This window comes from Sapajus apella, unplaced genomic scaffold, assembly GCF_009761245.1.
Source record: "Sapajus apella isolate SASKATOON/1434 unplaced genomic scaffold, GSC_monkey_1.0 scaffold16, whole genome shotgun sequence".
Lineage (NCBI taxonomy): Eukaryota > Metazoa > Chordata > Mammalia > Primates > Cebidae > Sapajus > Sapajus apella.
Window position 1 is genome coordinate 2,989,557 of NW_022436956.1, and position 27,532 is coordinate 3,017,088.

Here is a 27,532-nt window from a genome sequence, read left to right on the forward strand (position 1 = left end):
AGCCCTGGCCAGGACCTCCTGAAGGCACTGGAAATGCAGTCCCTATCAGATGACCCTCACCTTGCCTCTGCCAGGGGATGGAGGAGGTCCCATGTCCTTTCTGTTTGTCATCTCGGCACTTGCCACCCCTCCACCCCAGGAGGGTTTAAGAGCCCATCCTCCCCCATTCCTCAAACCTGAGCTAGGAAGGCTGTGACCCCGCACCGCTGTAGAATGAGGTACCACACCAGGTGAAGAGGGACATGGAACACTTTTTAATGTCAAGTCAGAGACAACCCCACCCTCCCCTGTCCCCCAATCCCACTTTCCCTCATCACATCCAGGACCCCTCCCCGAAGACTCTCTGGTTCCCAGACTTTCGGGGGAGGGAAAAAAAAAGATTACCTAAAAATTGCATTTTCTTCTCTTTCATACACACTCACACAAAGGTGGGAAATTAAATAAAATAAACCAAGAGGATTGAACTCTCCAGTGGTCACAAAGGCATCAGAGATTCCCATAATGGGCTAAAGCAAGTAGGTCCTGACGGTTCTCCTTGTTCAGTTGCTTGCTGCCTGTTAATGCCGCAGGGCAGGATGGAGAAGCGGGCCGCTGGGGATGGCCTACGTGCAGGGCCACACCTGGAAAGATGCTGCGCCTGGTGTTAGTCGGGTTTTTTTCTCTTTTCACTTTTTATAACTGTCTCTGACATGTAAAGAACCCAAGAAAACAAAAAGGCAGGAGCTGATTACACAATTACCAGTAAACTCTATCATCTTTTAGAAGATCAACACACAGCTAACGCCATATACAGCATGCAGTAATGTCTGAGAAAGGACCCTGCGGAGAAATAAAATGGCTAGAACTCTAACAAAAAAAATATATGTATATATATACTGTATAATATATGTCATCAAAAGAAGCATAGCCAACAAACCCAAGATACAGTGCAGATCACCTTTCCATTTCTAAACAGTGTGTAGAGAGCATGGTATTGTCTGCATGAGATGCCAGAATCGGGAGGAATCTGTAGCGCTGGTGGCGATGTTGGTTAAATCAGATGTATTTTTGGTGGATATGCCAAATCCTCACCAGGTGATTAGTGCCTGGTGTGTGGTCCACCAGTTGTAAACCTAGTTAAGAAGAACACTATTCAATTCATTTTTACTGTTTAACAAACATACTTCTCTTCACCCTTTTCAGTTGTGTATTTTTTAGTTTTGTCTTGTTTTGCACTAAGTTCTAGACTCATATCAGAAAATATAATTAATAAAATTAATAATGAGTCAGAATCCCTTGTTATCCATGATGTCCATGTAGTAAAATGAGAAAAAAAAAATGTTTAACGGTGTCTTTTTGTGACTGTTGTTTGTGGGATTGTTGTTGCTGTCGGACGGTCTTATTTTTTTTTCCTTTTTCTCTCTTTCTCTGTCTTTTTATTTCATGTTACACAACACACACCGTGGTGGCACAGTCTACCAAAGTGCCCGCAGCGCCAAGCTTGGGCCGGAAGATCTCACTCTGTTCGTCTCTATGGACTGGTTGAATGTGGGATGGCCAGCTCCAGAATGTTCCACGTGAGGGCACTCTGTGGGCAGAGCGGCTGAGCCCTCACCCACACTGGCACCAGAGAGGTCACACGATGCAGCTTGCAGTGGGTCCAAGCCGGGTGTGCGTTCTTCCCATTTGGGAAAAGAAAGAGAACTCCGTTGTACCTAAATATCTGCAAGGCAATTTTCAATTTCTTTTTTTTTAAACTTTTTTCCCCCAAAGTATTCTTTGTTTCCCTCCCTCAAATTTCTGTCCCGTGAGGCTGTGTTTCTTCTAATTTCATTTGAATATATCTGATTGGTTGCTGTCGGTGTTCCGTTCCTGTTGTGTCGGTGGTGGCGGTGGCAGCAGCCTTTCCCGGGTGGGGAAGTGGCATTCCCATCAAAATTTGAGGAGCAGGTGCAAGACCAGAAGAGGCAGCAGCCAGACACAGCCTGCCCTCCTCGACGTGCCGTTGCTCACCTCGCTGACGGCGCCCGGGCCTGTGGAGAGAACACACTCGCCGTGAGTGGCCTGGGAGAAAGTGGAAGGAAAGTCCGGCCAATGCCTGGTCATTCAGCCTTGCCCCTGGTGAGGTGTTGCCCCTGGCGAGGTGTCCCTCTAAGTGAAACACGTGGTGTTCCAGCCCTAGCATTACAAGTGAACGTTCTATGACTCCCCTCCCCAGGCACACACATGAAGTAACAGGAAGCCTTCCCCAGCAAGCAGAGAATGTGAGGCTCAGGTTAAAGTGTCCTGGGCCTTCTTCCTTACTGTGTCGTAGCATGCAAAGGCCATGGCTCAGGCTCAAATTCAAGAAGGCTGCAGACTCATTAATATCCTACACAGAGCTTTAATAACGTCAGACTCCTGCACTGTGTGCCTCCTCACCCATCCACTTCCGAGCACTGCCTGCCTGAAACACTCACCCACCCTCCAGCTGCTCGGCCTGTGGCTCCAACAATGTGTCTGCCTGCTGCTGCTGCTGCCTCAGGCACAGAGGCCATCCTGCCAATCACTCTATGTCAGGGCAGGGCACCAGGGTTCCACCTGGAGCACTTGACCTCTTCCTCATCTGGATGGGGCAAGAGCAGACGCAGCTCAAGAATTACATGCCTGCGAGGCTGAAGCCAGCCCACATGGATGGAGGTGAGATCAAAGAAACAGGAAACCTTCCTGTTCATGTGGATGTAAGTGGAGATTAATGAGGACATTGGGATGCACAACCTGCCTCAGTGTATGTCCTTCGGTGGGGAGGTGGGGGCACCTTTCCCTGTGAGGCACACACTGACATGGTCGGCAAAGAGATACTCTTTGAGATGGAGACAAACACAGAAGGTAAGAGAACTGCAAGGTGGTACAGCTCCCCAGCAGCTTCCCTACTGTTCTGAAACACATGCTTTCTGGCTACCTCAGCCCTTGTGGCCAAGAAACCAGATGACCAGTGGAGCTTCGGTTTCTGTAGGGTACGTAAGTTTGGATGACTAGATGAATTAGGTACCCAAGGAGCCAGGCCACCTTCTCAGACTGGACGTTCTCTGGCATGCTCTGTTGCATTCAATTTAGCAGAGGTATTTAAAGCTGGTGGCCTCACTAAGCCCATGTCCTCCTGGGGTTGGGAATAAGGAGGAAAGCCAGAACTTGCCTGCCTGACTTGGATCCTCAGCATTGGAGACATTTCTGGCTAAAGCAATTCAAAATCAAAACAGGCTTCTTGATTCCATGTAGGATTATTCCATCATGTCTAGAACTCCCAGCCTGAAGGCACTGCCCATATGACTTTATGTCTTGGCCTTTTGGGATAAATCCCTACTTTAGGGGCAGTGGCTGAATAGGTAGCCCCAAGATTGAAATGCAACAGGTCATCAACCTCACGTTTCCCTGGTGATTCCTAGTATCCCTAAGGCCAGACCTCCTCAGTGGTGCAGATCCCCATGCTGAGAAGCCCAGGGGATGCTTATTCTCCTCTTTACCCTGCAGAAAGGAGAAAACACCAAACCAAAGGCATCCATGCTGGGATACAGGTGACCAAGGAGCATTCCTGCAAAACCCCCGAGGACTTACATTTCAACCCAGACACGCTAGTCATTTAGGATCAATCACTAACTGGTTGTGTCTTCTAGAATCTAAAACCACTGTGTCCACAAAACACATCAGCAGACACTCTCCCTTTGCAGCCGCTCACTCTGCCATCTACACAGCACAGTCTCTGGAATCAAAGGAGAGAAGCCTCCGCCCGATGCCTTCATGGGTGAGATGAAGAGGAAGAGTTCTCTGAGGAAGTCTGGCAACTCCAGGATTCTTTCCACCAAGGCCCTTGTCTGTGCCTGAGGCTGAGGACTCTAAGATGACAAGGGTGGCTCTGAGTCCACCTGACCCAGCGGGCCTTTGTGGAAGCCAGCTCTCACGTTTTGCCTCAGCAAGTCATTAGTCACATTCTACCTTCATACGCCTGCATCACACAGTGCAATGCCACACATGTCTTGCACACTGGCATGCTGAACTCCTGGCAGGACACACACCTGTCAGCACACTGCTCTGCGTCTTTCATCCCATTTGCTCTTCTGAACACCCACGCACATCTTTGAAATCCATTTTCCATTCAATTCCCGCACACCCCGCCTCCCATCTCCTGCTCCCTGCCAATGGCTACGGAGATGCCCTGGGTATAAGAGACGGAAAACGAGTGCCACTTCCCTGCATTGAGATGTCCTCTCCTCTCTCCTTCACTCCCTCCTTGCATGCTGACCAGCCAGTGGAAGCCTCCAGGGAGGAGAACGCCACAGCCAGGTGTTCAGCCCAGCAGGGGCCTGGCGTGGTTACCATGTAAGGAAACGCTGAAACCTTGTTTCCAGGGTGGGGACTCTGCAGCTCGGGAGACGACTGAGAGAGGGCAAACACCCCCTGTGGCACATCTCAATGGCCCTGCAGCTATGCCAGGCACTCTCCCTGGGTGCCTGTGTTTGGTCTTCTTGCTATACCCCTCAGAGTTCTTTTGTGGTTCTGCTCCCTGCTGGGAAGCACTAGAGAATGCCTGTAGGGATGAGCCCTGGCCTGTTGTGTTAGAAAATGCTTCCTATGGAAGACAGAAAAAGGCCACCGAGCACCTGCCAGCCATTCTCTTGCTTGTAGTATATCTAGGGAAAGCCCGAGAGGCCCCTCTGAATCTCTCCGTCTCCATCTCAGGCTGGTGAGGAGCTGGCACTGACTATGTGACCATATCCAGTCTGCCCGCCGCAGCCCACCCCGCAGGTACATGCACTCGCCACCCCCCGAACCGGTCTGTCTCTTCAGCACATCCAGGACACCTGACCTGGATGTTCACAAATTGAGCCTTGCCACCTGTGGCCTTGACCCCTGGAATTTATTCTTTATGCTCATTCCAGGGTGACGTTTCTGCTCCAAATCGATCACGTCCCTCATTTATTTGAGTCCAACAGTTTAACACCAAGCCCAACTTCTCATCGGAACGAGCACTAGATTTCGTGATGTGCCTACCATCTGCACCTGTGGTGCCTCTTCTTGCCACAGCTAGTTCAGTGCCCTTGCCCCTTGCGACACAGCCACATGTGTGCACACAGGGGCGGGTCTTTTTTGCCCACTTTGACACACTACCCCCTTTGTCTGAAATGTTCCTCATGCATATCATTCTTCTTCATTTCAGCTCCTCTTCCAGCCTTCAGACACCTCTTCCAGGCAGCATTCCCTGGCTTGAGCAGTGCCATAAAATACTTACCATCCAGTGTCATAATTCTCTTTGTCTACCTTATTTGTATTTCCTCCTTCTGTGTCGAACTTAATTGCATTTCCTCCTCTGTCCTCTGTGCAGTAAGCTCCTTAAGGGCAGAGTCTGTATCTCATTGGCCCATGGCAGGTATTCAACCAACATTAGATGAAAGAAGGAAGGGGCACTGCCATTCATACTGACATATCCACATTTATTTGTCTTTGTATTTTTCTTTTGCTTACGATTATACTTGAAGAAAACAAAACAAAAACTTTATTGTACGTTGCCCTCTTCCTTACCCAAATTTTCTCTTCCAAATATCTTTCCTCCCTGTTTCTAACTATATCCAGTACAAGTTACTGAGAATTCCTGTGGCTGAGTGGCTGTCTACACAGAAGCAAAGCAAAGTCAATTAGGATTTCAGACAGAGTGCTTGCATTTGGAAAGCTATCATAGCACCTTAATGACACTCATGTAGGAGATGAGAATTATTACCTCCCTTTCTAACATGTGGAAACTGAACTTCAGAGAGCTTAAGTGGCTTTCCCAAGTTTCTTGACTTCTGTTTTCAAATGCAACTAGCTTCCCACTATCTCAGAGATACATCTTCAGAGAATCAAGAGAAGAGAGTGTGGCCGCACAGCCTGCTCCTCCTGGGTACAGGTTAAGGTGGGAACCACAGCTGTGCGCCTGGGTCCGGCAGTCGATCTCACACTGAATGAATGCTATGAGGAAGGCTTCCATGAGATGAAGACCTTAGGTCCAGGCGGGTGTGGATCACAGCACCCTGGGAGTGAGGCCCTCTCAGAGCCAGTGCTGGCCAGAGCGACAGCTCAGCCCATCTGCCTAGTGACCTAGGCCATGCAGATGAGGCCTCTGTTCTTCATTCAGCCACGCCTCCACTCCACAGTGAATGCCTTTATTGCCTCTGTCTCATTAGAGAGCTGCAGAGGCCTAAAGAGACTAATTACCGGGACAGTTAGGGTCCCAGAGAACTGTGATGAGTGTCAATTATCCATCGGAAACATCTGGCAGGAATGAAAGCTTCAAATAAGATGCATTTTATTCGTAGCCAAGTGACTCACCCAAGAACCTCCCCCTTCCTCCCATCTGCCCCTCCCTCCCACCGCTTGCCTTCCAGCTCCAAGTTAGAGAGAGAGAAAGAACGATGTAAGCAAGGGCAGCATGCAGGGCCAAGGTCTGCGAACATCGCTGCATTAGAGCATCCATGTGAGGAAAGAGGCAGGCCTGTGCAGAGGAGCCCAGGCCTGGAGCTATTCTCAGCACTGACAGGTGCTCATTAGTGCTGCCAGCAAGGAGAAGTTAGGCTGCTGCAAGTGGGATCTACCCAGGAGGGATTGGAGGTCCTTGGGGATGGGGTTAATCTAAATTGACACAGAGATGGCCCAAGGTCCAGGTTCCCTCTGGGCTGCTTCCTGGAGTTAGCTCAGGAAAGAAGGCACGTGGAAAGAAGGTGAAGAGTTTTACATACCCCACACCCACCAAGGCAACAGCTGCCTGAAACATATACCAACCTTTCCAAGGGGTCAGGGCTGTAGTTTTCACTTCTAAAAGAAATTAAAAACAAGCCACTGTTAAGGTCGAAAGACGACAGAGACGCTCACTTTGCCATCAGAAGATTTCAGGAAGAAGCTGGTGCTCCCGGCGTAGGAGCTTCCCTGGGCCTCTTGCACACATCCCCTGCTGTCCTGACCACTGCCCAGCCCTCCTGTGTGACCGCCCTCTGGTTTTCTGGTTTACTTGGGAAGCCAGGTGCCACAAGAGGTGAGCAGGTGGCTGGAGAAGGACCATGAATGACAGTCAGATTGGACCACAGATGGAAGCAGAGGCAAGATATCCGCCTGATTTTAGCAGGTGACACAGTTGCACCTTTGGGGCCTGAGGCACCAAACCAAAACTCCTTTGTGGAACAACTTTCTTTCTTTGGTCATCAGACTATCCTCTAATTCGTTGAAGCCTGTAGGCCTTAAGTATAAAGGTGACTGCACATATGGAATCATACTATAGCACTTGGAGGTAGGTGCTCATGCTGTGTTTGAAATGGAAAGTTTGACTGGCATTTAGCCATGTGTTCAGAAACACTGGTGAGTAAGCTTCCATGTTCCGGAGGAGCCCAAACCACTGATGTTGACTTTCCTTGAGGAGTTGGACAATACCAAGTCCCCACAAAGCCTCATCTCTCTGGGGCAGCCTGCAGCTGTAGGACCCAACCCTGTGCTGCTGCAGTCACACTTGCTGGGACCTCCCTGTAGAAATGCTGGGATGCTAGCCCCTTTCTGCTGCCTAGACTGTGAAAGATCTTTATTTCATCAGCTTCAACTGGCAGAACAACCTACAGAGTTTCTCCACCTTTTCTGTTGATAGTAGGTGCCTTGTTTGGCCTGAATTTAGAATGATCTCTAATCTCTTCCTACCCTCTTTGTTGCTCACCATGGATACAGAGATGGTGGAAAATGGCACTAAAGCTTTTTGCATCAAAGTGATACCTTGGGAGTCTATGTTCTCTGTGCAAAGGTCCTCACATACAGAAAGACAACCAAGATATAACTCATCCTAAAAGCAACTAAAACATTTGTTCAAAGTCAGATGAATACATACCTGTGCATTCAAGCCTTCAGTCTATTCTTTAAAGTCACCTGACATATGATATCCCTCTTGATTTAAGTGGCCATTAACGACCCTGAGAGGCTACCCTGAAGGTACAAAGAGGTAAAGGGTTTATCTACGATCAAAAGTTTTGTGATTGAGAAAATATCTGAAGTACAGCAGGATGGTGGAGACAAGCCAGGGGTGAGGACGCCATGTTGCCTGTGCATTTAACAAGGACGGGCCCTTGAAGTCCTTGCTGGGCCCCAGAAACGAGTTCAGAAGCTAAGGAGGGGGAGGGGCTATTTTCACTAATTGTCTTATTTAGGTACCAGTGATTTTTGAGTCTCTCTGTGCCAAGGAAAAAAGATAACTGGAAGGAGGAAGGATGGACTGAAGACAGATTTGAGAAGATAAAGTAGTCATAAAACTTTTACCCCCAAACCACAAGCAGTTTGGGGAAGGCTATCCAGGGAGTGATGGGAGTGCTGGTTCAGATTGTGCTGCAAGGAGGGGCACAGGAAGAGCTTCCATCCGGCAGTTGGGACTATCAGAAAGAAGAATGCATTGAAAGCACACGTTCCTGCTGGAAATACCAGAAGTTTTCCATAAAGCAAAGACATGAAAAAAACTGCAGCTTAATTATTCCATCCAGATGAGTATTTTGTTTTCCTCTTTCTCTGAATCTCCAACACACACTACTTGAAAGAAGGCCAACTCTTTTTAGTATCCATAGAAGTAAAGAACAATTCGATGCTCATCCTTGAGCTGGAACTCATCCTGGGGCTTTTCCAGGTAGCGAGGGTTCAAGGCTCCCAGTTAACGATAGCATCCTTCTGATCCCACTTGTACTCCACCACAATGCAGGGGAAATGCCAGGATATTTTGGTGTATACTCTAAGCTCATCATGCTCTCTCCAGTCCACCCCCGCTTGCTTTGGTACTAAGGAGAAGGTGCATGTGCTGGCACTGCCCTCTGTGCTATGCTTGAGATGCTTCTGTCCAGGTGTGTGGTGTCCAGCTTCCAGAAGCAAGAGCCTTGCTTGAGCCACCAAAGCTAGTGCTGGCCACAAGCTCAAGTCTTTGAGTAACAGCTTGACTATCAGGAACATAAACAATCCCTGACAATTCAAGCATGTATTTTCCACACAAAGACCTTGACGGAAATTTAATTGATTTCTTTGTTAACGATGTATTAACAATAAGTCGGGGAGGGTGGGAAAATATGTTGCCAAGAAAGAAAGAAGGATGGAAGAAAGAAAGGGAGGGAGGAAGACAGGAAGAAAGAGAGGGAGGGAGGAAAGGGGAGAGGAGAAAAGAAAGGGAAAAAAGAAAAATAACAACAGTAAAAAGAACCTTCCCACCCTATCTCCAAGTCAATATTCAATGCCTGCTCAATCCAGAAAGTTATATTTTCGCCAGCAAAGCCAATTTAGCTGAATCTGAGTGCCCAGGTAAGCACAGGCTGTTGTCTTGCTCCAGTGGCCGGAGGAGGGCTGTTTTCATGTCAAGATGGATATATAAACCTTCTGGCAAGAGGGTGAGGGAATTTTCTTTCTTTTGTCCTTTATATTGAGACACACGCATACCACAGAAATGCTTAACTACTGGATGACCTGACCTAATTAACTGTCTTTAATCCTCTGCAGGGAAGAGCTAATCATCTCTTCTGTTGCATATGTAGAGTTTCTGATATGTAAAGTTTACTTTGGTCCCCCATTCTTTAATAAATTGATTTGATGGTCACTGTGAGGTTCACAGACATTAATCAGCCAACCTTTCCCAGCCGACTGATAACATCAAATCTGACTTAATGCCTAGGAGATAAAAGACGAAGGGCCAGTGGGTGGAAAATGAACAACCACAGAGCCGCTGAGTTTGCACTGTAAACTCAGTTTCCTGTACAGAAGTTTGGTGAGGGATGGTGGAACATCCTTGAGTCCTTATTTATCACTGTAAGAGTTCTGCACCACCAAATATTAATAGGAGATGTGACACGCAATCTATTTTGTTTGCAAAAGGGAAGCAGAAAAATACTTCAATGGTGGCAGAAAATGCTGAGGAAGAACGAAATTCTCTTACCAAAATCCTTCTCCTCCATCCAGTTATTGGGTAGCAAAATAGCTTTGAACTTCTCTTAAAGCCAAGCGTACTCTGTCAGTGGAAACCCATGCATTTATATAAATCTTTCCTGGTATTTCTGAGGTAAGCTGAGTAAAACCTGGAGGGTATTTCCTGAGAAAATACATAGCTCTCTATTGTAATGAAGGCTAGCAAAGGAGGTGGAAGAATGAACACAGATGAGTGCGGTAAATGAGCCCAGGTGCAAGTGCTGTTTTCTTAAAATATTTCCCACTGTACAAGGATCCAGCACCTATAATAAAGACTGTACTAATCCAACCGTCAGAGCATTTTAGATGTCCACAGCCTCCTTCCCTGACCCTCTCTCATACGCCCAAGAAGATTGCTGAGATGAGTTGAGCACATCCAAAGAATCAGAGTAGCAAGTTGGCACAGAGAACCTTTCACTGAGACTCAACAGTTCACAAGGGAGAATTGAGCAGTCCAGCTTTTTCTCAGCAGATGGGGTCTAATAAAAATGTCTCCTGCTCCTTGCCCCATGCTCAGTGACCAGGCAAAGTGACCTCTTTGGTTTAGTTGGTGTTTCTGGTTGATTTTCCCATGGTTGACTTTGATATGGGAAGATGTTCTCTCTGTGAGCTGAGTACACCTTCCGTTAAATACCATCTTGTTAAAAACCCCTGCCGGAGTTTCAAAGGCTCCAATTTCCTCTGAGAATGAAGATCTCAGGGGTCGGAATTAGCTCAGTCCTTCCAAAAGCATAGCCATAGCAATGCATGTCCACTCTCCAGGCTCTCTCACTTCCCTGGTGCTATATGTTAGCCACTTTTCTACTGCTCTCTATTTTATGTTTGTGAATACACTCACATGGGGGTTCAGCAAACACAAGTTGAATCATAGGTTGAATCTGAGTAAGTCCATTGACTTCACGTTTCCTTTCTATTTGTTTGATTTTCTTGCTCGTGGCTCATCGCTGTGGTGCTATACATCACTAAGGTGAGGAAAGCAGCCCTCACTCTTTCCATGATAAAGGTACTTTTCCTCATCTGTCAAGCAGCTTCCCATGTAATGCATTTCTTTTCATCTCCCAGGCCACCTCTGAAGTCTACAGCCATCCTCCGATGACTGTTTGCAAAGCCAGAATGTGAGTAAATGAACAGGGTGGTGTGGGGTGAGGTGGGAGAGGAGGTCAGGGGACTGGGGTGGAAGGTGGGAGAAGCATTCCTCTCCCTGGTTTCACAGCTGCCTTCCTGCAAGGCTAGTGCTGTGGTCAGCACTGTCCTCAGGGTGAGAGCAGTGCACATGGCACATGTTTTATTCCACCACTTGCTTGGATGGTTAGTCATAGTCTTAATGAGTCACTTACTCTAGGTCACTGAAAAAATTGGAAGGGATGTGCAAAGGCAGGGAAGAGATGCAGGAGGTATTTGCAGGGGAGGGCTGGAAGTGGAAGAGGAGGTAAAGGGACAGTGGAGAAGGGGCTGATGAGAAATGAGTGAAGGACCCTGATGGTGTTCCGCGGATGGGCGTCCTTGCCTTTCAGTTTAGGTATGGAGACTCAACATGCACCTCACACAGTGTTGAAAGCCTTTGTAATATGCACTCTCCACTGACTGTTGGGACAACTCTGTAAGGTGGATAAAGCACATCAACTGTATTGTATAGACGAGGAAACTGAGCTAAAGAAGGCTTAGTGACTTGCCCAAGACCAAAGAACCACTAAACGCCAGGCCCCCAACTAGACCTCAGTGGCATCCCCTGGAAATCATTGAGTATTGGCAGCCACTCCTGCAGTGCCATGCGCATCTTCCTCCCTTGGAGAACCTCAGGAGCCAGTTGATACATCGGACAGAATATCTGAATCATAGTGTGCTTGCTGTCTGATTCTGCTGCTGAGGGGCCATCAGTAAGATCCTTGTTATGAAACCTGCTCAGTTGGTTGAAGTAGTCTTTCTACGGGTCCCAGACTGACTCTCTACCTTGTGCCTTTGCGCTGATCTCTGGGCTTTGAGATTTTAACGATACTTTTCCTTCTACCTCCCAGCCCTCCTGGGGGAGTGTGAGCAAAGGGAGTGTGTGCTCATCTTCCTAGGGATGAGCAGAGCAAAGGGAGCTTGAAGTCTCCCTGGCTCCCAATCACCTCCTGCGATAGCCTTCCACTGACACTTTACAGACAGGAGCTTCAGGTAATGCACAGCAGGGGAAAGGGAGTGGGGAAGGCGGGCTCTGGGGTACAGGGAAGGGGAGACAAAACACAAAGCAAGGAGGATACTGACCTTGCAACAAAGTTGAGCTCGTAGGCTCATTTAGTTCTAAATCGGTTGAAGGACACACAGGAGAGAAAAATGAGAACAAACACATAGATTATATACAGTGCTATATATTTGTAATATATAGTTTGTATACTGCTTTCACAGACATTTCTGGGGAATGTATAATAAAAGGAAGACAGAGACCGAAGGCGGTAGGACAAGGTGTGGCGAGAGAAAAGCTGACATGCTTTATGTTTCCATACTGAATGCCATGGCTGGGGTGGGAGGGAGCTGGCCCCACCGTATGTTTTCTGGTGCAGTTGGATTCATTCATTTGTGCTGAGCCAGGCCACCAATTGGATAACAAAGGACTAAAGTTTGTTTCCAGATGAGACTTATTTCCCACTTCCCCGCCTCCATTGTTTCATCTTGGGACACCACGTTCAGGAATCTGCCCCGGGCACCATGGTAGGAACAAGCCGCCCAGAGCACTGTGATTCAGGAGTGTGGGAGCAGAACTCTGAGAGGCCCCTGCAAGCCCTGAAACCTTAGAGTGCTTGTGATGGGAAGGACCAAACTGCTCCTGTTTGGCTTAAGGATCCCCAGACCGCTGGACTACGGTCTCTTGCAACAGAATTCCTCACTTCCCAATGTCTAGGCCATATGCAGACAGCGTGCAGTTTATGCGCAAGTCAGTGGCAAAATGATAATTTTTCTAGCTTTCTGTAATGCCACAGGAGAATCAACTTCATCAAGAAGTCTGTAATTCACACAAAGTAAATGCTGCTTTCCAACCTGCCTCAAGTGCGCTTGCTGGCTTTTAATGGAAACTGACAGGGAAAATTCCCTAATAAATTCATATTTGTCAAAAGACCTCATTGATGGTGATCCTCAGTAATGAACCTAGGAGCCACAATAACATCCGAACCATTGGCTGCAAATACTCATCTCACTCTGGAATGGGGGTTGCGAGCTCCGCAGAACTATGCTACCCGGGAAGCATTTCTTGCGACGGGCTCCTCAGGAATGATGTCTCAACTGAGGCTAAAAAATTTAATTGGTTTCTGATTGAAACATACTGCAAACTTTTTCTCCTTAGAGATTTAGCATGTCAAGGCTCTGAGACTTCTGGCATTAAAGGACATCCCCACATGTAACCCATTCATCTTGGTTTGCCCCAGTCTTTCTAAACACATTTGAATATATACTATTACTGTTTCATGTCCTTTTTAGAAAACCCTGAACTCCTGAGAGCTGGCAGGGGTAGAAACGTCCCAAAGGAAGCACAGGGCAGATGCTGACAGACCCATGGGGCAGAGGGTCCCGAGAAGTAGACGTTGTAATTGCTACACGTGCGTCTGCTGAAAAGAGCATATTTATGACCCACTCTTTGCTGCTTTCCTTGTCATAAATGCCATCTATTTAACTCTTAAGAGAAATGTTTGCTGCTTCTCCCTATTCTCATCCTGAGATGACTTAAGGGGAAGAAGCTGGAGAAGTGGACAGTCCTGATAAAGCCTGCGGCTGAACCATCTCCCACAACCAAGTCAGGAGAGAGTAGTCAAGGGGCGGGGGGAAGATGACCCCTGTAAGGATTAGGACTGCTGTGGCCGCAGAGCAGGACTTACGGGGGGGTTAATGGGAAACTGAGGGGGAGCCTTAGATTTGCAAGGCAAGGGAAGGAAGGGTCTGTTCCTTACTAATCCTGGTCTCTGTTCGCGCAGACAGGCACCTGCCAAAAAGGCAAAAAGCCCTGACAAATGTGAGGGGCACTTATGGTCACCACTGCGCGAGATGCCAGACAGATCAATCACTGGAATCACAGCCCGCCCATCCTGAGCCACTGGCTTGGGGATCGAGGGTGGCTTTCTCCTTTCCAACCCTCTCAGATAAAGCTGGGCTTTATTATTTGTGCCGGGTAGAATGCGGGAGGATGTAATAGGGAAGCAGCGATCGTGTGGTGAAGCAGTGCAGGCTGGTGAATCGGAGCAAGCCATATACGCTGCCACCGGGGGCACATGGCTGGGCTATGCGATTATCCCCAAAGTTCTCAGAATATAAGGAAGTTGTGTTCTTGCCAGTTATCTGTCAAATGCCTCCCCTTACTTCCCCATCACATTCAAGAGTGCTGTTAACTGGGGAAACAGATCTGAAAAATCTCAAGCTCAAGAAACTTGACGGGGTATGAAGAAATTTGCCTGAAAGCCAACCGGAATTTAATCCTGTGGCCTGTACGGAGGCTCTGCATTCAAGGGATGGAGCCACAATGAGATGCCTGGAGCCCTGCCTGGTGGCACCATCAGGAAGGCAGGCTCACGTGTGCACAGCTCTCTGCTCGCAGGGGCAGGCATCGGGTTTACAAGGGAGCTCGCTCATTTGCTTCTGCTATCAATACAGTAGCCAGATACATGACGAAGGTGGGGCTCTTCACATCCCAGTGACTGGAAACAGTTTCAGAAGAGGGAACATTTTACACTAAGCCAGTGAGCAAAGACTGAAATAGTAAACGTTACCCTCTGAGCTCTTGACTATTTTACCTAATTATGATTCCCACTGTCAGTTTAGGAGGCATCACTGAGAAAAAAAATCAAATGACATTTTTGGCATTCCAGAGTCTTTTTCTCCTTCTCAGGATCTTTTTCATTATAGAATGAACACGAACATTCTTCTTCGTTTTTCTTTTCCCACTTCTGATATGTACACATGTATTATGCATACACTACTTTGTAAACACACTGTCTCTCTGTCTCTGTCTCTCTTGTTCTGTCTCTTTCTGTCTCTCTCTGCCTACTCCTTGTGTCTATCTCTGTCTCTGTCTCTCCTGTCTCCCTCTCTCTTCCTCTATTTTGTTCTCTGTGTCTCTCTCTTTTTTCTCCCTCTCCTCATCCACTGCTGTCCTGCTAACTTCTGACCCCGGCCTTGAGGGGCCCTCCCACCCAGTTCTCCCATTCTGCACCCTCTCCCCTCTTCTTGCCCAGCTCAGAGCACAGTCTCACCAAATAGCATGATGCTGGCATTGGTGTGGCCCAGCTTGTTGGAGGCCACGCAAGTGTAGTTCCCATAGTCATGTTCAGAGACATTGAAGAAGATGAGTTTTGAGAGGAAAGGTCTGTTTTCCACTTTCACCCCTTTCTTTCCTTCAATCAGTCTGAGGGAAACAAAAGACAAAAAAAAAAAAAAAAAAAGAAGAAGAAAACAAGATGGTTATATGTCCTCATGGGATAGGGCTCATAAGATAGGCCTGGGGATTTGTGATCTTCTCCTTGCCTGCCTTCTGACATCATTACAACCACTGTTTGATGCACTCAACCACACCATAACATCGCAGTGGTTCACAGACAGTGACACGTGTTTCTTGATTTTCACATATGTGCCCAGGGACACTCTTGCCAGAACATCTGAGCTCCCTAGCCTCTCATTCTTGCTTTGTACCCTGTCAGCCACACCACAACAAATACCCCCTCCCCGCTGTGTGTCATTCAGAGCAAGATGATTCACACAGTAGGTGCTCGAAAAGGTGGACTTGATGGTGATGGTGGTGATGACAAGTGTGCAAATGAAAACCTCAAACTTCCGAGAGAAGAGCGACTTCAGGAATTCGAATGAAAAATGTTTCTCAAGCACCTGGGTAATCTAATTTCTCCTTAAGCACCGGAGGCATCGTCTAGATAATATTTAATTTTTTGGCTATGAAGAGGAGAAAATCATCATTTACTCATCAGGGGATCATGAAGGGCTTGGAATGAGTGATCTGCCCAGACTATTATAGAGGATTAGTTTGGAGGGATTAGTGATTCCTAAGAATATGTCCCTCTAGAGGCAGGAAAGTCTCTCTGATCGCCACAATAGCAGCCCAGTAAGCCACAAGGACTTGCGTTGGTCTAGGGGCCACAAAAGAAATGCCACAGGGAGTTAGTGGGGGGAAGTTAGGTATGCTTATTACAACCATGGATTCTATTACTGGGCAGATAAAAGGGTAAGGAGAAAGCTGCTGTCAAGAGTCGGTAGGCACATGTCCTCCTTCTCAGGAGGTTGTTAACAGCAATTCCTCTAACAATCATGGGCACCACCTACCTTCCTCTGCAAGATTTTGAAATGCCCATTTCTTAGAATGAGCTTTAAGCCAATCCTTTACTTTCCCTGAAACGATTTGTAATCCTTGCCCTGAAGCTGATTCTGTGCTATGGGAAAGATGAATAGTCTTAAGGCAAAAATCCTTTCTAATGAAGGATCTCAGGGAATAAGGACACAAAGCTAAGTGTCCTGTCTAGGGCCTGGCTGGAGCTCACCTTGTAGCAAGCAGTCAATGTCATGGTGGGAGCATACTGGAACAGATTCAGGGGACACGCTTTGGGGCAAATGGATGCTTACTGGAGTCTTGAAACTGAGAAAAACAATTCTCAAGGCAGAAAGAGAAAGTGAAGACCAGCAAGACAATGATGAGGAAATGCTTTGCAGACCACACAATGGTATTCAGTGTAATGTATTTCTATGGAGTGAGACATAGATGACTCTTGCCCATCCCTGGGTCACAGTATGTTTTTGGCATAGAGGGCAGCTGCTTTGTCATTATCTGAAGACCTGCCTCTGTGGAATTACAGAATAATTTTCTCCACTCCTGCAACTTACAGTAACTTTGATCAGAAAAGAGAGGCCGGTTCTGGCTGGAGCTCTAACCCAACATCTGCCTCCAGGGAAGTTAGAAGATAGGTTGGATGGACTCGCCTTGCTTTTCATTATGTAGATGTTCCTCCGGGAGCCTTCCTCTCCAAAAGCTAGGGGCAATGAACTGGCCTGAGTCCATGACTTCATTAAAATGCTAGCACTGTCCAAATGGAATGAGGCATCCGGCTGTGCAGCCAGAGGCCACTTTTCCATTTCAGCTTGTTATGCACATATTGATCCTCTAGGGGGTGCTGTCCATACCTCCCACCAGGAGGATTCCGTGAGCAAGTCAGGCTGATTGATCCCACGGGCCATTTTGACACCATTCCTCCACCATGGGGAGGAAGCCTTCCCTTCATAACCAAACTGTGAATGAGATTTCAGCTCTGCAGTGGGGAGAGACTTAACAGGAAGCAGGTTGCTGCTTGACAGCTCTGAAATGTCTTTAGCTAAAAACAGCGCAGGGGGCCAGCAGCACTTTGCAGCTTTGCAGCTCCTGGGAGGACACACTTTCCCCTCCTCTGTAGCAGCACACATCCCTCCATCCTGCACTGCTTCCAGGCCTCAGTTTCTTACGAAAGCTGTTGGATTCTCATTGGCCAATGCCCCTGTTGGATGGGTGGCCTTCCTTAAGCACAGCATTCCATTACTCTTTCTTTGTTTGATGGCACATAACAGCACACAGTTGAGTGGTGCTAGCATGTGGCCAAAAGACTTCTCACCTAACGCTTGAGAAAGCAGCTGTCCTCAACACACAGCTTCCTTTCATCTGCCTTGGAAGTCTGCTCATCTCACTGGAAACAGGAGACGGGCTAGAGCTGGCCTTGGTCTTCCCCCAGGGCAGATACAATATGCCTTGGGAAACCTGTGTGGTAGACCCAAGGGGCTGTGACCAGGACCTCAGAGGCAGGGATGCTCAGGCTGGGCTGGGTGCCAGGAGGAAAGACAGCCTGTCTCATGGCAGCATGTTGGAAAATAATAAATACATGATCATCAAATGGAAAACTGACGTAACTAAATGGAAAGGAAAGAAAAGGAGAGGCCATCAGAAGAACTGAAAGGCAGGAACAAAGCTACCTGAGCCAGGGGACTCTAAAAACCATCTCTGGCCCTTCAGCTGGCTCTCTCCTCCTGGGTGCATGGTGGCAGGCACGGCTGTCCCTATGGTGAACCCAGAAACTGCACAAAAGCATCTTTTTTTACTCGCCATTGGCCACTTTTGCTTTATTTTCCTCCAAGATGTTGCTTTCTCTTATGTTTTGTTTCTATTCTTCTCCAATAAAGAATTAGAATAATAGGACGCAGCTGACGACTTTTTTTGAACCCCTAGACAATTGAAGGTTTGGGAACTGACCCCATAGCTCAGTAGGTTTTTGGTTTGGTTTGGTTCAATCATTAATTTTTATGCCTCAGTTTACTTCTTAGTACAAGGGAATGGATAGGTGAAACAGAATTCTAAGTCAGGTAACCACATTGATCAGCAAAACACACTCCATTCTGCTTAATTCATCTTTCTTGGAAAAAGGGGGAACACCAGCTCTATTTCTTCTTTTTCTTTGTGAGTTTGTTTTTCCTCTTTCTGTCTTAGTTTTTTCATCTGTAAAATGGACTACATAAATATAGTACACCTCACTAGAAGCTGCCAGAATATGTCCTTAAAGATTAAAAAAAAAAAAAAAAAACCACAGCTTTTCATTTGGGGGGATTATGGTAAGACATAGTGAATCTTACAACTGATTGACATGGTTCTAAACAAAACTCAGTTTTCAATCTAGAGGCTAGAAAGGGCTTTTGGTGTCTGACTGACCTCATAAGGAAAGAAAGCCAAGACTGGCTGAAGATGTGCGCACGGTGCGGGCAGCCATCCACTGGCCCCTGGCCCGTGGTTTCTCATGCTGCTCTCCTTCTCAGAATGCCCTCTTCGTTGTTTTTCCTTCTCAGCTTCCCGGCCTCCCTCACTCGTTCCTCCTACTCCTCCCAACATACACCTCAGGACCCTTTTGCATCCCCGGTCCCACCACCTCTTTTTAAGTGAATATGTTCTGAATACCGGCAACTCTCCCACATTTCCCATTGTTCATCAGCCCTTAAAATGGCTCTTTGATAACAGCCATTGCCGCAGCGCCTGGCTGTACTGAGATAGTGATCCTTGCACTGACATGCCATTTGATAACGCCTCGAAATGATCATCTTCAGTGACTCACAACAAATATCCCAACAAGGGCTGTGACAATGGGAAGGAAGGGAATAGTCCCCTCTCTTTTCTCCTGCAGTAGAAGAACAACTTGGGCACAAAGCGAGGGCTAAATTGGGTCATGGACTCTTATACACCGCTACTGATAGTGTTTGGAACAGATGGGGAGACCTGCTAGCTGCAGCTAACTTCTTAGCCACTCCCAGGGCCCCATGAGCCTTCCTAGCTCCTTCATGCAAGCCTTAGAATGTAGCAAAAATAGCTTCAGGCAGAACACATTATGTTCTTGGCCTATAAAAAATTCACAGGCCTTACAATGCTCCTGGTGGCCTTTCTCTTGCGATTTTGTTTTTCTAAAAAAAATATTACCTTTCAGGTCTGTTGGTTGGCCAGTGACAATTCTGCATGATGACATTAAAAACGTTGCTGAAATCCATTAATGTTAAGAAAAGACTTGTTTGCATATTTGCCCCCTATACGCAAACAAGTCTTTTCTTAACATTACTGGGTTCATATTAAGAGGAGACATTCAAAGAGGATTTTATAGAATTCGTTTGAAACCATCTGGAATCAGGACCCTGGAAGAGTTTCTTCTTCTGGGGATCTGGGTGGGAGTGGGAAGGGAAAGAAGGAAGCTTTACCTTTTGTCATCCTTGTACCACTGGAATTCTGCTGAGGGGACTGCTGACGCTTCACACTGCAGTGTCCCCTTTTGTCCCACGGGGACACCCGTACCCTTGGCTTCTGAAATGTATGGTGGATCTGCAGAGAAAAGATGTCTCATAGTATTTTTTTTTTTTGAGATGGAGTCTCCTTCTTATTGCCCAGACTGGAATGCAGTGGCATGATCTTGGCTCACTGCAGCTTCTGCCTCCTGGGTTCAAGCGATTCTTCTGCCTCAGCTTCCCAAGTAGTTGGGATTACAGGTGCATAGCACCACACTTAGCTAATTTTTGTATTTTTAGCAGAGATGGATTTTCGCCATGTTGGCCAGGCTCATCTCGAACTTCTGACCTTAGATGATCTGCCCACCTCAGCCTCCAAAAGTGCTGGGATTACAGGTCACCACGCCCAACCTACAGCATTTTATAATGCATTTTAAAATGAGGACGGCTGCTTCATTTGTTGATTTTATTTCTCATTCTCTGTCCCAGCTCTGCTTACTTAGATGGTAAAATTGCTATAAAAATTGTACCAGAGAATGAAAACATTTTTGATGCCGCTCTAGGGAAAAGCTGGGTCTTCCTAGCATGTACTGCTTTCGTTCTCCTCTGTACAGAGTTGAAATGACCATGTGCTCATGCATATTTTCTCTTTAAACTTTTTAACTTTCTTTAATCAGCCTTCTAGAATTTCTGCACACCAGGTTCTTGCCAAAAGTATATAACCTTGAACTATTCAATTTCCATCAAAAGTTCAATTGCAAGAAATAATATTCAAGGAAAATTGCCTGAAGGATATACAGATCCATCATTCTTGGTATTCTGAAACAGATCCCTGAATCAAGCCTGACCAGGTGACCAAACTAGACCTAAGCACTTGGTCTGCATTCATTTGAAGTCTTTGCCAAACTACCCTTAATGTTCTAACAGTTTATATTGCAGGGCGTTATGAAAAATAGCCACAATAAGCTTGCTATTCCATTTAACGCAGAAATTTTGTATATGATGCTGCTTACTCTATCTCAAAGTGCTCTATTTGTGGAGACCCTGAAGAGAATTTTCTCCAGGATCTCAGTACCAGGGAAGGCAGTGTTTCTCCCAAGCAACCAATTTGCTTTTATCTTAGAGACAACACAAATCTTAAAGCAGGTGATATTTCCCTCTTCACTTTAGCAAAGCTAAGCCAAATTCTGCACCTGCACCTAGCAGTCTTGTGGTAATATTTCACGTGCTGGGGTTTTCCTAGCTTTCACTCATTTTCCTAAGTATATTTTTTCTTTCCTTCTGTTTCTTTATGTTTTAGGTTCATCTTTATAAACTGCAAATCATCTTAAGCCCCTTTCTAAAAAACGGTGATATGATTTTTTAAATGATATTCTTTTAATACTTTAAGTTCTGGGGTACATGTGCAGAATGTGCAGGTTTGTTACATAGGTACACATGTGCCATGGTGGTTTGCTGTACCCCTTATACATTAGGTATTTCTTTTATACCTATTGTCTTGCTCTTAAACTGCTTTATATTGAATGGGTTCACATGTGACACAAACCTAAATCTTAAAGACTGGATATTCTCCTGGGTACAATATTCTTCTAACTCCACCCCGCCCAAGTTTTGAGGGAAAAGTCATCTCATTTGCTGATTTAGTTATTGAGTTCTATTTCTTCATAAGTCTTCCTGGAATGTGCACAGCAGAGAAAATCTTCGGAATGTTGAAGGGAGCTAAGTCAAGGTACATAATGAGGAAGCAGGAAGCCAGAGGGAAAAGTCTGAAAGGACATAGGAAATTCACATAGGACTGATGTCAGAGAGCATCTGGAAGACTGAGAAGGGAGAATGAGGGCTCCACACAGGGCCTTCCCAAGGCTGTACCTGTATTACTAACAAGCAAATTTGTTGATACATCCTCTAAGATCTCTATCAGAGCTATTTGCATGTATACCATGCACGCCTATAAGTATAAAATAATGAGATACAATAAACGTACCATAAATGAAAGTTCTAAACTTCCTTCATACACTCTAGCACATGGTTTCTTGTCCCATTATGGAGAGGCCTGGTATAGACAGTGAGTGGTTCCAGCATAGCTGCATTGTGTGAGTAAATTACAGGAAAATTTTGGATTTGAAGACATGTTTATATAAATTATGCACTGAATGCCATTTAAGGGTCTCCCAGCCCTGTAAGTCAAGTTTGGTATTCAGTTACTTTCAGCTGCTTTTTTTTTAAATGTGACACTGTGACACCTTGAGACGTCAAAAACTAGACTTTGAAATGGCTGATCCTGAAAGCAGAGCATGGAAAGCGATGCTGCATTCCTTCCAACTCGAAGTCAGCAGCTGGCTGTGCCGATAGGCTCTGTGTGGTGGCCGTGACGACAGGCCAGCCTCGTGCACATGTGGGGTGGGCAATGGCGGGGACACTTACAGTTCACGGTGACCTTTACTCTCCGTACCACGGGCGCGGCCACGTCATTGGAGGCGCTGCACTCGTAGTCCCCTGACTGCTCCCGGGTGATGCCCTGAATTTCCAAGTATTCATCTTCACTCACAAAGCCAACAGCTGCAGGAAAAGAAGTAATGTGTGATGAAATAGAAGGCAAAAAGACCAACCCATATTAACCTAAAAAACAAAGTATAAAATGGTTATGTCTGCAGAGAATTGTGCCACTTGTAAGCTCTGATTCTGAGGAACTGCGTGGTTCCTCCCGCCTCCGTCTCTTCCACACCTCTGCACCACCAACTTGTCCTTGGCTCCCCACTGGAACCGCTGAAATGTTTGTGTTCCAAACTGAACCAAGCACAGCGCCTAGAGAATTACTGGTCCCCAGTAAGTGATTAATAATTTTGATATTTATACTGCCTGTATTTTACCAAGCAATCGTGCTCTGGGATCTGAGTTAGGTAACTTAATTCTTTCTGATTTCAAGGTATCACTTAGACTGAGTCTTGAATATAAATTTGATGACTGCATCCTTGAGCATGAATTAATTAAAAATGCCATACCAGCAGCTACACACACACACACACACACACACACACACACACACAGATGTACCACAAAGGCAGTGGAAATAGTAACATAATAAATTTAACTTTCTGGTTTTTTGACTCAGACAATTAATTGGATAGGCAGAAATCAATGTGCTAAACTTCAACCTGCTGGAGCTCCCAAGTACAAGATCCTAAAGACAGAGTAGCCATGGGACTCTGCATTTGATGCCTAACTGTAAGCCTTGTCAGAAATGTGTCAGGTGACATGGCTGCGAATCCACTCAGCCCTGTCATCATTGCAGGACTTGCTGTCTTTAGGGAAAAATTATGAGCAATAATAACAACCCTCCACTTACCAGACTCCATGCCTGACGTCTGCCGTGAGCACTCGGGGATAGAAAGACCAAGATATTTAAGGCTAGAGGAGATTTCAGAGTTCTCTCCCAGAGACACCTGAGCCTTAGCTTCCTTGCCAAAAGACAATGAAAAACAAAAGTAATGGCTTACATCCCAAGTTATCCTCCCTTATCTCTTAAATGAGGGTAATTCAGATGACAGCATCATAAACCTGGATACCTCTAAGAGGCAAAGAGGTGCCAGTAGTGATTATTAGCAGGCAACAAGCATAAGTTAAGACTGTCTCTAGCAATTGAGAAGCGTTTTCCCAAACATAATACATATATAATCCTAACATCTCACAGGGTCACAGGGCTATTTAGACTAACACACAAATATGCGTATATATACACGTATACACTCACATACACATATGAAAGCACTCTGAAACTCCTGTGTGCTGCACACTTGTTGATTTAGCTATTAATCCTATAATCTGCATGGAGACACAGCTTCAGGCAGTGTGGGACTGTAGGAACATGAGTGGCTCAAGAAAGGGAAGAAAGGACCAATTTTCCCCAGGTCACAAAAACTTTCTGTAATGCCACATGTTTCTGCGGGCTCAGATCATGAAAACAATAGCCATAAGAAACCAATACAGCAAGGGATGACGTGTACGGTCTGTAAGGGATGACTGTTATTTATTCCATGACAGTGCTGAAGTAACTCTTTTGTCAAGGTAACCACAATAACAGTAGCAACAACAGTAAGACCATGGTCTTGTAAAGAAGGGCCACTGCCTCGTTCCACTCGATCAGCACTGTTTGGCCATGATCAGTCTGTGCCACTGCTCAACAGTAGGACCAAATGGAGCCTCGCCTCATACATCCTCAGGCCATATGCAACCTACACTATGTATATACAGAAGCTTTCTTGCCTCTGTTAAGTAGAGAAGAGGAAAAGAACAACCTAAGTCCATTATAACAAACAAGAAGTAGTTATTAAATTCACAAGACAAAGAAAGAACCTGTTCATAAGTAGAAAACGTGGTCCAAAAGACCAGGATATGGAGAGGACAAACAATATTAACCCAAATAGACTCATAGTTCCTACCAGTAAGACACGTCTAATGGTCTCAGTAGCCTTTATTAATATTGTTTGATAACTGTCTTCAGGGCAAAGGTACTAACCTTGATTTGAGGATGGGTGGGAGAATTGAGAAGCGCTTTAAATGAAGAATCTGTAATTCCTCTTGTGTTGTCCTTGTTTATTTGCTACCAACCACGGGCTTACATTTGTCAGACCTTTCCCTGCCACAATGCTATAATTACTGTGCCAAGCATCTCGGAGACCAGTGTCACACTTAATATTCCCATTAATTTTAAATGGCAGTCCTTGGTACATATGTGTGGCAATTGGTGTCATATTTTAATTAGGCTTGCCCTACACCATCTGAAATTAATAATAGCTCGAATTACCAGTGTAATTTATAAATTAACAGTGCTGTGGCATTAGGAAATAAATTAGCTCTGGACAGCTGTTTCTGGATTGAGCTCCAGGGTCGAGCAGTGACTGGTAGGACCTCAGGTCTCCTGGGAGGCTGTGTAGTACTTCACCAAAGCAGGGAAACAAACAAAAAGACACAGGTTCTCTGGATCTCTTGTGCTCTTCAGCTAAAGTTCATGCCTCTGTTTTAATTCCCTAATCCAAATTTGCTCTTCTGTGGCCACAGTGAGGCTTGCAGGGGCCAACCTGTCATATGGAGATCCAAATGGAAAGGCCTGTTGGGGGCATGACAGTCCTAGACTGAAATGCAGGTACACAGATATTAAGACAGTCAACATCAAGAACTTATCAGGGTTTCTGCAGGGACATGGGTGCATTAATGTATGTGTAGTTTTGTGTATTTATGTCAGGTGATCTTGTGTAGGAAAGGAAGTTGGATGGCTCAAGTTTTGGGGAAGGCATATGGTCTCTACTGATCCAGATTTCTAATTCCAGAGGAAGGAGGTTTTTTTCCTGAAGTCCTCCTGCAAGAACACTGAGGCTTAATCCTACCATCCTACATTCCCTGGACCAAATGTGCCATCACAGAGAAACCATAATGACTTCATTGCTCACCAGTTATTACATGTACTTTTGGATTGATTTGGGTAAGGCAGGTAAAAAGTGACTTGTACATAGTAAGATGCTTAGTAAATTTAAGCTCTCCTTGTCATTATGCTCACTTTTCCCCTCACCCACCGTTTTCTCTACTAGAGGTATATGTGGCAAAACCAGAGAGAAAGTTGGTCAGTTTATACGTAACAAAGTAAACTTTGAACCATCTGAAATCAGGTTCCGAAACAAGATGCCTCAAACAAACTCCCAAAAACACTAAACTGAAATCTGAATTTCTAGAGTTAAGAAATCAAGGAAAAGTTTCATTTAAAATCATTTCTGCTGTGGCTATAAAGTGATCAGTGCTTTATCACTAGTGTGAGGGGCTCACAAAGCATATTGGGTAAAAAAAATCAAGCAAGCATAGTTTTTAAAGTGCTAAAGGATATTCTTGGTTAAGAGACATCAGTGGGGAAGAGGCAAACCACTTGATAAAACCCTATGAAAAGAAACCCTTCATGGTCAATAGCTTCTTATTATAAGTCTTTCTCTTTCTGTAAAGAAAACGCATCCTCGGGTGGAAATGAAACACTCATCTGCCTGAAATACCCCCTTCAGCATGGTCCACCTCTTCAGACACTAGAAATGGCTCCTTATTTTTCTGTCACATCAAATACAAATGCTGCTGCCTTATTATCAAAGCCCTCCTTAAAGTAGCCCTGATCTACTCACTCAAGTTTATCTTGCATGAGTGCTATGAAGAAGGCAACTGATTAGCGTCCTAAGAGGCAAAAGTTTGAGATCAGAAAAAGCCAACTCCCTACCCTCTAGTTTCATGATGGAGTAGGTCGCCTAACTCCCCTGTACCAACATGTCTTCACCTGTACAACTCGAAATAACACTGCTAACTTCTAGGGTTGCTGTGAAAGATAATACGTGGAATGCAGTAGGGACAGTGAGATGCCCAGGAGAAGCCCTCTGCAGGACTTAGTCTAAACAACTGGTACCACGCCACCACTGCCACTGCCACGGCTCTTCTGCCAGTCCTTGTTAGTCCTCATCCTGGGCCAACATGATGATTCGTTCTTCACAGATTTTTTTTTTTTTTTTTTTGGTCACCTAGAAAGCTGGGTCCTCTTGGTCTACCTAAGCAAATATCACCTTTCTTTCAAATTTTAACTGTTCCTTGCAAACACCCTATTGGGGTTCAACTGTGTCCTCCCAAAAAAGATATGTTGAGGTCCCAACCATCAGTACCTCAGAGTTTGACTATATTTGGAAATAAGTCTTTACAAAGGTAATCAAGTTAAAATGAGGTATTATGGTAGGTCCTAATCTAATGTGACTGGTGTCCTTATAAAAAGAGGCTTGGGCAGACAGGCACAGAGAAAGGGTAGCGTGAAGACACACAGGGTGAAGATGACCATGTGATTGGAGTGATGCTTCTATGAGCCAAGGAATGCCAGGAATTGCCAGTGCATATCAGAAGCTAGGAGAGGCGAGGGAGGGTTCTCCCTGTCACTGTCAGATTTCGACTTCTGTACAGCTACCAGCACTGTACAGTTTTGTTGTTCTAAGTCACCTAGTATTTTCTGCCTTGTCACAGCAGCCTGGGGACACTAATCCATTCCCTTTTGTCTCCTAACTCTTGGTGCCTCTGGCTGTTCTGCACTATTGTTGCACGTTCAGTTCATCTAGTCTTTAAAATCATAAGAGAATTAAAGAGCTTAAAGGGGCATGAATGTTTACATAAAGCCATAGTTGCTCTGCTACAACACAGTCTGACGTAGAATCTGACACAGAATCTCCTAGGATAAGGTGTTTTCATAATCTCCTTAGGAAATTCTCATGCATGGGCAAGCTTCATATTTTTCTTGTGGGAAGCTGAAGCTTAGAGAGTCTGTGGGCACACACCTGGTCAGTGACAGAGAACACGAGGTCTCCTGATGTCTGATCCACTGCTCCTGCAACTGTAACAGAGTTTTTGAGTAGTTGTCTTGTACTGCTCACACAGGGCTTATTTTTCCAATGCAATTGAAGGCCTTTGACAGCAGGAACCAGATCTTGGACATCTCTGGCTCTCAAGGCAGCTAGAAAACCAGTTAACAGAATTTAAAATTTGTCAACTTCTTATTGACTAACTTTTGGCTGACAGATCCAGAACAACAGGTTGAATTCAATGAAAAAAAAGGCAGGGATCCCAGAATTTCATATCCAGCCAAACTAAGCTTCATAAGTGAAGGAGAAATAAAATCCTTTATGGACAAGCAATTGCTGAGAAATTTCATCACTATCAGACCTGCCTTACAAGAGCTTCTGAAGGAAACACTAAACATGGAAAGGAACAACAAGTATCAGTCACTGCAAAAACGTACCAAATGGTAAAGACCAATGATGCAATGAAG

At 45.7% G+C, this 27,532-nt stretch overlaps 1 protein-coding gene across 11 annotated transcripts in view; it reads right to left on the reverse strand.

Moving 5' to 3' along the window:
- Positions 1-231: 231 nt before the first annotated feature.
- Positions 232-27,532, reverse strand: part of LOC116555929 (neurotrimin) — a 968,350-nt gene continuing 941,049 nt past the window's right edge. For 5 of the 11 annotated variants that reach the window (XM_032284824.1, XM_032284823.1, XM_032284825.1 and 2 more), the window contains 6 exons: positions 22,126-22,260; positions 19,678-19,798; positions 15,174-15,325; positions 12,202-12,237; positions 6,772-6,804; positions 232-2,012 (listed from right to left, as the gene is read on the reverse strand). In XM_032284824.1, the coding sequence (XP_032140715.1) occupies positions 1,912-2,012; positions 6,772-6,804; positions 12,202-12,237; positions 15,174-15,325; positions 19,678-19,798; positions 22,126-22,260 (578 nt within the window). In that variant the 3' untranslated portion in view covers positions 232-1,911. The remainder of the gene's footprint in view (positions 2,013-6,771; positions 6,805-12,201; positions 12,238-15,173; positions 15,326-19,677; positions 19,799-22,125; positions 22,261-27,532) is intronic. The other 6 variants (XM_032284831.1, XM_032284832.1, XM_032284834.1 and 3 more) reach the window with 3 other exon arrangements.